The sequence below is a fragment of the Heterodontus francisci genome, chromosome 1, assembly GCF_036365525.1.
Source record: "Heterodontus francisci isolate sHetFra1 chromosome 1, sHetFra1.hap1, whole genome shotgun sequence".
In the NCBI taxonomy this organism is placed as follows: Eukaryota; Metazoa; Chordata; class Chondrichthyes; order Heterodontiformes; family Heterodontidae; genus Heterodontus; species Heterodontus francisci.
The window spans coordinates 156,145,943-156,158,547 of NC_090371.1; the positions used below are offsets into that span (position 1 = coordinate 156,145,943).

At 43.3% G+C, this 12,605-nt stretch overlaps 1 protein-coding gene across 2 annotated transcripts in view; it reads right to left on the minus strand.

Annotated features, from left to right (window-relative positions):
- LOC137372983 (PACRG-like protein) overlaps positions 1-12,605 on the minus strand; it is a 150,380-nt gene that overhangs the window by 52,954 nt on the left and 84,821 nt on the right. For both annotated transcript variants that reach the window (XM_068037573.1, XM_068037582.1), the window contains exons 3-4: positions 9,331-9,398; positions 1,933-2,023 (exon numbers count right to left, since the gene is read on the minus strand). In XM_068037573.1, coding sequence (XP_067893674.1) covers positions 1,933-2,023; positions 9,331-9,398 — 159 coding nt within the window. The remainder of the gene's footprint in view (positions 1-1,932; positions 2,024-9,330; positions 9,399-12,605) is intronic.

The following is a 12,605-nucleotide window of genomic DNA, read 5'->3' on the forward strand; positions in this document are numbered from 1 at the left end:
TCTAATGAACCTCAAGGTTAGAATGCATTGCTTGTACACCTTGTTTGGTGCATGTGATCATGATCAATGTACAAACAGAAGTACTGACAAATGAAATGGCAGGACCAATTGAAACAGTGATATGTATGAACCAAACAATCAGTGTACAGGAGGAGCCACCAGCTACAAAGAATAAAAGGACAGACTTGGAAAGGTTCAGTGCACAGATTTGAAGACGACAAAAGGAGCGACAAGAGAAGTCACGAGCTGTCTGTGCCACTAGAGCCGGTGGAGAGTAAAGGTCATCTGGACTAGGATATCAACTGCCTTGAATTTGGTAAGTATTGCTTTTAGCCTTAATAAATCATCCTAATACCACTACATCAGGTGTCTCCTTGTCCAAATTCTTATTGTCTGGTCCAAGAACAAACTATAAGTAAAGTCCTAAATCTTATGGCTGGCTACATTCAGAGAATTAGGACAAGACCAATCAAGGGTAGTCCCATAGAGGTAGACGATGGAGGAGAGGCTGTGCCAGATGGGTTAACTTTGTTAACCACCACACAAGCAGCATATTCCTGAGTGTGCTAAGTGAGATTAGGGATAAAACGCAGAAATTATTGACCTTTAGAGGGAGTCAGTGCCACTGAATTGGAAAGAAGCCAAAATAGCATCTATTTTCATTAAAAAAACAAAGAAACCCAAGTAACTACAGAGTTATTGATAATGGGTAAAAGGATGGAATTAATCATTAAGAACAAATTGGAAAATTATCCAAATTAAAGTAAGCTCATAGATGGCAACCAGCGTCACAAGAGACAGATTGTGCCTGATCAACCTCCTTTAACTTGTGACAGACATCACAAGCTGGACATTGGAAAGCTTTTTGATGTGATATATTTGGGCTACCAGAAAATCTTTTATAATGGGCCACAATTGGCTACAGCATAGAATCCTGTGGCATGCCCAGCTAGATAGACCTGTTCCTCTAATCTTCAGCTCAAAAATATTTGTCCTCTAAATCACTGGAAGTGAGAGCCGTTAATGGTGTGACCAGGGCAGCAATGCACCTTGGACCTTGGTGAATGATGGGATCCACAATGTATCTCCTAATCCAATGATATTTAAGGATTGAAAAAGGAAGGACTGAGAAGGAGGCTGAATTAGAGTAGGTGAATTAAGGTCAAATCAGGTACAGAAAGACAAATAAGAGAACGCGAAATTAAGAGACAGGAAGGAAAAGTAAGAAAAAAATTGCAAAAATTTAAAATTTGACATTTTTATGTCTCCAACAATTCAGTAGATTGAAAAAAATGAGACTTTATATTTTGAATTGTTCATTTTCTGAGCCAGTGAGGTTGATTGACAGTCATTAACAATTATCATGCAGTTAAAGGTACTGACCACCTCCAGGCGCGTATCCATTGTCTCTCGAGATAAGGAGGCCCAAAAGAAGAAGAAAGGTACTCATGCTATTAATTACTAGACTTAACACAGTGGCACATTTAATGGTAATTAAAGTGCAAATGCAGCAACTTCATGAAACTAATATTGTGGTTAAGGGTGCGATCTCATTACTGCAAAGCTAACAGCGTAAATCATCCAGGAACTTGTGACAATTCGCAATTCACCGGGTATTGCTTCCTCGCTACAAGCTGATGGCTGATTTGCACGTTAATAATGGCACGCATTGTTCAGACACTATTACTTTTTCAGCAAATTCTGGCCCAATGTCCTACATGAGGGGCTGCAAAAAAGAAATTCAAATGTCAGCTAAAGTTTGGAAACGTTTAAGGAAATGGCTGAAAAAGAGAAACCAGCAAGCACTACTTACCAAAATGTTGTCAGGCTGAGAAAAAGAACTGAATGGAGTGCTCCAAGGATTCATACTGGAGTCCAGATGTTTCAGTGAAGCATAGAGTAAAGGCATGGTTAAATTTGGGTCAGTCTTACCTCAGCTAAGGTAGTAAGAAGAGGGTCAAAGCAAATGGTCTCTGGTGGCTGGTCCCACTGCAGTCTATGACTGACTGAACCATGAAACAACCTGGTGGGAAAAAGCTGTACATGAAACAATAATATTTAAAGAATTTAGATTTTAAATACCACTGCAATAAATAAGTACTTTCATATACATCAAATTGTTTCAAAGCATTTCATACAATAAATCACTTCATTAACTGTTGTTTGATGGCTCAAAATGGGAACGATTTTGTGCAGAGAAATATGCCACAAATGACAACAAGATGAATGACCAATTAAATGATTCAGGGCAATCACTTCAATTACCAATAGATACCACTACTGATGCCTTTATAAAAATAGCAATTTAGAATCTGGAGAAAAAGAAATCACCATGATTTTCACACTCAATAGGTTCAATTTTCTTTCCCACCACCAGGAGTAGCGGCAGGCAAGTAAAATGGCGGCCCCCATGCACAGATTGCCCATCGCCACGATCTAGCACGTGGTGGCTCATTTAAATATGCAGGGCGGGCCCCCCAATCACATGGTGGGGGACGGGGCTCTGCAACACCGTGAGCGGCGCCATTTTTAAAGGGCTGCCAAATCATAGAAAAGTTACGGCACAGAAAGAGGCCATTCAGCCCATTGTGTCTGCCAGCTGAAAACACAAGCCACCTTCCAGCTCCTAGTCCAATGCAGATTACAGCACTTCAGGTGCAGGTCCAGGTAACCTTTAAATGAGTTGAGGGTTCTGCCTCTATCACCGATCAGCACAGTGAATTCCAGACACTCACCAGCCTCTGGGTGAAAAGGTTTTTCCTCAAGTCCCGTCTAATCCTTCTACCAATCACCTTAAATCTGTGCTCCCTGGTAATTGACCTCTTCGCTTGGGGAAACAGGTCCTTCCAGTTTACTCTATCTATGCCCCTCATAACTTTGTACACCTCAATTAAGTCATCCCGCAGCCTCCTCTGTGCTAAGGAAAACAACCCTAGCCGGTCCAATCTTTCCTCATAGCTGCAACATTCTTATAAATCTCCTCTGTACTCTCTCCAGAGCAATTATGTCCTTCCTGTAACGTGGTGATAGGGATGTATGCATTACTCCAGCTGAGGCCTAACCAGTGTTTTATACAGTTCCAGAATCACATCCCTGATTTTGTATTTTATACTTTGGCCAATAAAGGAAAGTGTTATGACCAGGTGAGAAAGAGGTCTCGGGTTCCCTTTCAGCCTTCACCTGTTCTCACTAACGGTTTTATTTTTAAGCACACGGTGTTTTGAGCCCCCCCTTGGTGAATCCTTGTTCAACGCTTTCCAATTATAAGGGAAAGAAATGAGCACAAACAGGCTTTCTTAGGTTTGAAGAAAAGTGAAATTTATTAAAACTTAAACTCTAATTCAGTTAACGCCTACAGATACACCGACGCGCCCATGCTAGCATGCATACACGATAGACACGTGCAGACAGGGACAGAAAAGAGAAAAATAAAGTGGAGAGATTTGAGGCAATATCTGAAGAGTTTCTTGTTACTGTGCTTCGAGCTCACTGAAGAGTCCTTTTGTAGGTAGTTCTTGCTTGTAGATAATTCTTGCTTTTCGTTGGGTCCCAGTATTCTTCTTAAAACCTTGTTCACTGTAGGAGACTTTTCTCTCTTGGAGTTCTTGTGTCTTCAATGAATTCCAAAGCTGGTGAGAGAGAGATGGGAGCAGACAGGAGAGAGATGTTCTCTATCAATTTAAAACTCTCCATTCAAAACTCTACAACAGCCAGTCATGTGACTAAACTGGTCTGATCACGTCTATTCTGTGTATTGGGAGCAGGGACTGGTTCCTTTGTTCCAACACTCTGCTAGAATGCAAAAATGTCTTTGCGGCTAGGGACCTGGCAATTTCTTGTAATAGGCCCTCTTTTCTTCCCAGCAACAATTTGAAGTTTAACGTTCACGTGGTGAAATTAACGTGCCTCATTCTTGGCAGGTGGGGGCCGACATGACAGAAAGCATTCCACATGCCTTCTTCACCACTTTATCTACCAGTCCTGCCACCTTCAGGAACCTGTGGAGATGCACTCCAAGGTCTCTCACTTCCTATACCTCTCTCAATATCCTCAGTTTATTGTGTATTCCCTTGCTTTGTTTGCCCTCCCCAAATGCATTACCTCACACTTCTCCAGACTGAATTCCATTTGCCACTTTTTCAAACCATTGATATCATTCTGGAGTCTACAGCTATCCTCTTCACTGTCAACTACATGACCAATTTTTGTGTCATCTGCAAATTTCCCAATCATGCCTCCCACGTTTAAGCCCAAATCATTAATATATATCACAAACAGCAAGGGACCCAACAATGAGCCCTGTGGAATGCCACTGGAAACCGCTTTCCATTTGCAAAAACATCAGTTAACCATTACCCTTTGTTTCCGGTCAGCGAACCAATTTTGGATCCAACTTGCCACATTCCCCTATATCCCATAGGCTTTTACTTTTCTGACCAGTCTGCCATGTGAGACCTTGTCAAAAGCCATGTCGACAACATTCATTGCACTACTCTCATCAATCCCCTTTGTTACTTCCTCAAAAAATTGATTAAGTTCGTAAGACACCGCCTTCCCTCAACAAATTCACACTGACTATCCCTGATTAATCCGTGCCTAAGTGACAGTTTATCCTAGCTCTTAGAATTGATTCTAATAATTTTCCCATCACTGAGGTCAGACTGACCAGCCTATAGTTATTTGGCCTAACCCTCGCACCCCTTTTAAACAATGGTACAACTTTTGCAGACCTTCAATCTTCTGGTACCTCGCCTGTGTATTGCGAGGATTTGAAGATGATCTTCAGAGCATCTGACATTTCCTCCCTGGCTTCTTTTAACAGCCTGGGAAACAATCCATCCAGCCCTGGTGATTTAGCCACTTTCAATGATGTCAGACCCTCTAATACTTACTCTCTCATTATGCTTATATTTAATATTTCACACTCCTCTTTAACTACAATGTTTGCATTATCCCTCTCCTTTGTGAAGGCACACAAAAAACCCATTAAGAATCCTGCCCATATCTTCTGCATCCATGCATAAGTTACCTTGTACAGCTCTGGCAGGCCCTACCCTTTCCTTAGTTATCCTCTTGCTCTCAATGTACTGATAAAAAATCTTTGTGTTTTCCTTGATTTTACCTGCCAATATTTTCTCATATCCTCTTTTTGCTTTCCTAATTTCCTTTTTTTAACTTCACCCCTGCATTTTCTATACTCCTCTAGGCTTTCTAAAGTATTACGTTTTTTGTGACTGTCATAACCTTTCTTTTCCTGCTTTATCTTACCCTGTATGCTTCTAGATAACCAAACGGCTCTAGATTTGGCAGGACCACCTTTTTTTGTTTGTGGGGCCATGTCTACACTGTGCCCGCAGAATCTCGCTTTTGAATGCGTCCCGCCGATTTGCCACTGATTTTCCTGCAAGTAGCTGTATCCAGTCCATTTCCACCATATCACCTCTCAGCTTCGTAATATTTGCCTTCCCCCAATTTAGAACTTTTACTCCTGTTCTATCCTTGCTCTTTTCTATAATAATGCTAAAGATAAATGTTATGGTCACGATCTCCAAAATCTTCATCCACTGCTAATTCATCCACTTGCTCAGCTTCATTTCCTAAGACTAAATCTAGAATTGCGACCCCTCTTGTTGGGCTTGTTACATGCTGTCTAAAAAATGTTCTCTTGAATGCAGTTCAGGAATTTTGTGCCCTTCACACTGGTTGTATCCCTGTTGATATTAGAGTAGTTAAAATCCCCAACTATTATTGCTCTATTCTTTTTGCACTCAGAAATTTGCCGACATATTTGTCCTTCTATCTCTATCTCACTATTTGGGGGTTTATCGTACACTCCTAGTAGTGTGGCTGTCCCTTTTTTATTTCTGAGCTCAACCCATATGGCCTCATTTGATGATTCATTTAGCATATCAACCCTCTTCACAGCTATAATTGATTCTTTAATCATTACTGCTACACGCCCTCCTTTTTTTATCCCCCTCTCTATCCTGCCTGAAAACTCTATATCCAGGGATGTTGAATTGCCATTTACGCCCCGCTTTAAGCCAAGGCTCCGTTATAACAATGATATCATGCTACCATGTGTCTATCTGTGCCCTCAGCTCATTGGCTTTATTTGGAAGAAAATAAATACCTTTTCAACACTGCCAAATTCCTCGGGTGCACACTTTTTGCTTCCACTGTCTTCTGACGTTAATTATCTGCCTCCCGTTCCCTGCTCTGAATTTGTCCTATCTGAAACTACCCTCAGGTTCCTATCCCCCTGCCAAGCTAATTCAAACCATCCTCAACAACACTAGCAAACCTTCCTGTAAGGATATTCATCCCGGTCCTGTTCAGATGTAGACCGTCGGGTTTGTAAAGATTCCACCATCCCCAGAACCAGTCTCAATGCCCCAGAAGCCTGAAGCCCTCCCTCCTGCACCATCTCTCCAGCCACACATCCATCTGGTGTATTCTCCTATTTCTATATTCACTAGCATGTGGCCTTGGGAGTAATCTGGAGATTACTACCTTTGAGGTCCTACTTGCTAATCTCATTCCTAACTCCCCAAACCCAGCCTGCAGGACCTCATCCCTCTTTCGTCCTATATCGTTGGTACCAAGGTGGACCACGACCTTTGGCTTCCACCCTCGCCCTCCGGAATGCTCTGTAGCCAGTGACGTCCAAGACCCTTGTACCTGGTAGGCAACATACCATCCTGGAAAAACATCAGCGACCACAGAAATGCCTGTCTGTTCCCCTAACTATAGAATCCCCTATCACTATTGCTCTCCTGTCTTTTCTCCTCCCTCCCTGCACAGCTGAGCCACCCATTGCACTCTCCAGAGGAACCCTCTCCCCCATCGGTACTCAGAACTGAATACCAGTTAGAAAGTGAGATGCCCACTGTTGTCTCCTGCACTACCTGCCTTGTCCTTCTTGTCTGTCTGGCAGCCACCCAGCTCCCCTCTGCCTGCACATTCTTAAGCTGCGGGGTGACCATCTCCTGAAACGGGCTAGCCACATAGCTCTCATCCTCACAAAGGCACCTCAGTGACACCAGCTGCTCCTTGAGTTCCAAGATTCAGAGCTCAAGTTTTTACATTATTACACTGCTACCTGCACAGTTAAACCCCATGCCCCACCCCCCATTTACTCTGTAAATAGGCTTCTGACCCGTACCCCACCACCAGCCCCCAATACAATGAAAATAAATGACCGCCCCATTCCCCTCCCACCACAAACACTTACATTGAAGATTTGGCCTCTTCCCCCTTCCAACTGCCCAAAGTGCAGAGGTCACCGCTTCCCCCCTGCAACATGACAATTGCAGAGTTGACCCCTTCCCCCTCCCCCCCCCACTACACTAAAAATCCTATGCTCCCCCCTTCCCTACCTTGGTGGTGCCAGCTTTCCCTGCACAAGAAAGTGAAGAGGCGTGAGTGACTCCCGTCGCATGGAAGATCCCAGACAGCCAGTAAGATTGCAGGGAATTGTAGGCAAATATATTCATGAGGTTTATTTAAATATTTAAAGTTGGGTCCCTTTGCCCAGCAGCAGGGGGGGCCGCCACGGAGCCTCGCCACCAGGAAGATTAGGCCTGGCAATCCCGGCATCGAGCTCCATGGCAGGCCGCTGCCACTGCAATCTTCGGGCCCCCGCCTGCCACGGAGCCCGATGTCGGGAGCTCAACAAAATTTAACCCAATTATTGTGCACACAGTACTATTAGAATACCTTTAACTCTTTAAAAAAAACTGAAATAATTGGTGAATCCATATAAACCACTGATCGACAGTGATCTGATCTAAATGTCCAGCATTTACATTTCTTAAATTTTGTGTGTAATTTTCTGAATTTATGTGCTCATTCAGACTGATTAACAAATAAAACACTTTATCCATTTTAGTCAGTCAGGGAAGCATGACAAACAGAATATCGATCTGTCCATACTGCCCACATCAGGTAGTTTGCCTCCAACCTCAGACAATGACCTCCTATTGCACAGTGTAATAATGATTTCATTCTTTCACTTCTAGGTAAGAATTCAAATTCAGTGCCAATTACCACCAAATTGTGTAGTTTTGTGTTGCAGACTCCCTCCCTCTACGAACTACCCTCGCAGGTGAGTATTTTTCAGCTGTTATTGGAGACCTTTACATCAATAGTCTGGGAATGATTTAATGCCAAAAATGAAAGGCCAATATTCTACCTAATTTGTCTTTTTTAATGTCAGTGACAGAATAACTGTCAAGTGTTTTCAGCAACATTCAGACGCCAGTCTAGGAAATGAATAGTGCAATACACACCAATCAAGACAAGTAGTCTTCAGGGATTCAGGGGGGGAAAACACAGTGCTGCAGGCTGCTACGTGCGTAGCCCGCATGGCATTACTCATTGATATAATTGAATAATGCCATGCTGACAGCCCAAGTAATGGCCCATGGCGCTGCCTGGCCCCGGGGAATCGATGTAGTCTGCACAGTGCTGCTTCTACACAGAAGAGTTTTTCCCCCTAGTGTGTATGAAACCCTCAATCCAGTGCTAAGTGCACGTTATGAATGTATCAATATAACACAGGTTCGCTAATTCGTGTACAAGCTCATTATGCAACAAGGGAATCTTACCAATATTTTACTTTTTGTTACATAATGCAGCTTCTTGTGATTTTGTTTCAATCTAGTGATGTGCATGTAGATACTAATTAGAGGATATATATTACAAATTATTAATTAATGGAAAATCCCATCAGCAAACTTCTATGTCCGGAGCATGTTTTCATAAAATCCACTGTTAGATATCATAACAGTTCCTTGAGTGAATTAGTTGTGACCAGTAGTTTTGAAAAACAATAACGAAGTGATTACAGCCCACTGCAATTTGTCGATGAGGATATCAAACTGCTACTTCATAGTTAACACACCTGGAAATTGTATGATAAGTGGAGCTACAATTTCCAGGTGTGTTAGTCCCCTCCTACATTCCCCATACTACAGAATATAATTCTCAAATCTCAACACACTAGATATTTTAGGCTGTTTTGGCAGTATCAAATAAATAAATTATTTTGAATATCTGAGAGCACACCACAGAATTTATTGTAAGTTAATTTCTTGATAGTCGAGTAATGATGTTATAACAGTAATTTTCACGACACAAAATGAAATTAAAACTACTCTATAAAATCAGCATACATTATACAAAATAACAGCAACTAAGGGATGATTCAAAGGTATCTGAGAGTATTCAATTATTTTTTTTTGTTATTTCTGATGTTATCTGAACTTGTCCATTAGATGACTGCCTGTAACCAGTATCAGGTGTCAATTATACTTTTTCAGGAATTACCTGCAGGGAATCTCTCTTTTAGCATATGCAGCGGCAAATACAGATTGTTGCCTCAATGGGTCGCTGAACTGAAAGAAAGAGGTCATTGTAACATGTCAAATCTGAGTCATTAAAACAAAACCCATGCCCAACATCATACAATATTATACAACATAGCGACTTCAAAGATGTTAACTTTTGAGTTTTCTCCTGGACACAATGATACAATATGCTGGATATTGCTACAAATGCCCATAATTTAGTCAGCAATATCACTTAATGTTTCTAGCACAACAAACTAAGTAATATCTACATAACTGTCAGTAGGAATTTTATATTTGTTTCTTTCTCTGTCAAGGCAGATCTTCCAGGACATTGCTCATGGTGACTCAGAGGTCACGCAGTTTTAAAGCAATGCGATGAAATAGCCATGTAATACATATTGGCCCAGATTTTGCTGGAGTGGGGCATCTCATGCGTGCTTTGCTATTTAAACTTTTTCTCTCAACTGTCAGCTCTAAAACCTTTTGCCCTGCAAGTTGCTGAAAGTGCAAGCTGATAACAGTGCAGTGAGGTCAATGGGGCATCTGGGACATGGGTGAATAATGGGTCAACAATCTATCTTCTTAATGAGATTTAAGGATTGAGAAAGAAAGAGGGGCAATGCAGAAGAAATTAGAGTTAAACCAAGTGAAGAAAAATTAAAAAGGGTAAGATTGGATTAAGAGAGTGAAAGGGGAGAGAAAGAAAAAAAGTAAGGAAATCATTCAAAGAAATTGAATTGAACAGCAGGAATGAGACTCCATAGTTTAAACTGTTCCCCTTCTGGGCCAGAGAAGTTGAGTGACATTGCAGGTGCATATATATCATTAAAAAGTTACTTACTATTAAGTACAAGCCCTATTTTTCTGCAGCAAATTTAATAGGCAATTAATTTGCAAATGCAGCAATTTCATGAAACATATGGGGAGGTCAAGGGTGGGCCACCATTTCTGCAAGGCTAATGACAGAGCAGCGCAAATCATTCAGCAACTTGTGGTGATTCGCAATTCACAGGTATCTTTTCCTCACCACAAGTAGATAGACAATTTACATGTTAATAATAGCGAATGCGATCAAACTCGTGATAATTTTGCCATGAAGTTAGAGGAAGGTATCTGGTGTTAACAGGAATTTGGCAGCACTGAGGTGGAGGCCCAGGAGTTTGCAGCAGTGACGATGTCCTGTGGTTTGATAATCCTCAGAAGGGATGCTGGAGTTTGGCACAAATAAATCTGACAGCTGCATAAACAAATATGTAGGTTTTGCTCCTGTGTTTGCCTCTCTTGAGCAGTAAATGAACGCAAGGCTGCTGTAATAAAGTGTATTATTTTCAACTGGCAAAATTTAGTCAGTAATTCATGTGCCCCTTCCAAAGAGGGAGGGAAGGAAAGCAATTTGTACTCTAAATTTTCTGCAATGATTTTGAAAAACAAAATAGATACTGTCAGAAGCTGAAGAGAAGCATTATTGCAGTTGAGCAAACTAAATGTGACTAATACATCCTGGAAACTGCACATATTCAGACTGCAAAATCTGGCTTCTACAAAAGTCACAGGCTGGAACATTACGCCACCCCGGGAGTGGGCTGGCAAAGGGGCATAAAATTGAGTGGGAGGTGTGAGGCACCGTTCCTGTCGCTTACCCGCCCTGCCTCTCTTTACCAGTGATGGGGGAGATGGGAAACAGCTCGCCCACCACTGGCCAATTGAGCTCCTTAAGTGGCCAATTAATTGACACTTAAGGGCCTCCTCCTGTCACCGCTGACTGGTACTTCAGCACCTGAGGAGGCTATCAAGTAATACCTGGCAGCCTCCTTGTGGGCTGGAGGGGGCCTTCCTGATCGGGCACAAGCCGCCCCCGCTGGAAAACCTCTACCTGTCTGCTTGATCAACCTCCCCACCCCCAGCCCACCCCCACCTCGCTGGGGCCCAGCTGATTCTCCCCAATGAGGCCTGCTCCCCACTTACCTTTTCCAGGGCTGCCTCCATTGTGGCTGGGCCTGACTGGGTGCAGTCCAGCAGTGGCCATCGTTCCCGGTGGTGCGCTGGGACTGAAGAGCTGTCAGCCCTGATTGGCCGGTAGCTCTTGGAGGCGGAACTTCCTGCCTCAGAGGAGCAGTAAGTCCCGACCGAAGCCAATTAAGGGCCTGGGCCATCTAAAATTGTGGTGTGGCATCCAGGCCCTGCGGAGGCAGGCTCGCCCCAACTTTTTAGCCAGTGCGGGGGGGGGGGGGGGGTGACCACCACAACGTAAAATACCAGCCACAGTGCTAGGCTAAATATCTGCCAGGAATTTCCTCCAGTTTTGCAGATTTGCAGCAGGGTAGTCCTAATACCCATCATGAAACCACCACTAAAATGCCACAAGTTCCTCTCAGAACTCAGGTTAACTATGCCAGGCATTCTGAAGGTCACAAAACCACTCAGCATAGGCTAACACCCAATGGGACAAAGAAAAATACTGCTCTGGTGGAGCATTTAAAAGAGTACAATTACTTCTCAGCAAGATGACAGGGGCAGCATCAGCCTTGGGGGCAGTAGCTAGCAGGACCCCCAGATTTGCTGATACATCAGTGGAGGTGCTGCTCACAGCACAAAACATCAAGGGAAACTGCATGGTACGAGTAAAATGCTCCAAAGGAAAATGATTCAGGCTGTCTGGATGGAGGTGATTATGGCTGTCTGCCGACAAAGGATGGTACCCCGTTATGCCTAGCATAGGCCTTGCATGGAAAACCTAATGGGAACATGAACATATCACTTCTCCCCATTTCTGTAAAAAAAACTTGTGAAATGCAGGGTTGACAGTGTGGTAAAAATTGTAGACTCGGCGAAATCTTACCTGCCCTGCCGAGGCGGCTTTGATGTCGGGACTGGGGCGAAGGTAGGACAAGAGAGCAGCAGGTAGCCAATTTGAATATGTAAGTCCTCACTTATGGACAAATTGGAGATGCCCATGGAGGGGACCCCCAGTGGCAGATTCCTACAGGTGGCTTACTGTGGGGCCCGCAAGAACTCCTATACTCACCTCCCACTGGAGCTGCAGAGATTGGCGGGCTGCAGGCCAACTTCTGCAGCAGTTCTTATAATGGTGCCTGGCAGCTGTGGCCACAGTTTTTTTTTTAAATCAAGACTGAGGTGCCCTCGCAGTCCCCCTCCTCCAGAAGCAGCCCCCTCCTCTGCCGGTGGGGTTGCCATCCTTTCCAGGCTGCAGGGCTTTTGATGGGCCTGCAGCTTCAGGAACCTTTAACTGGA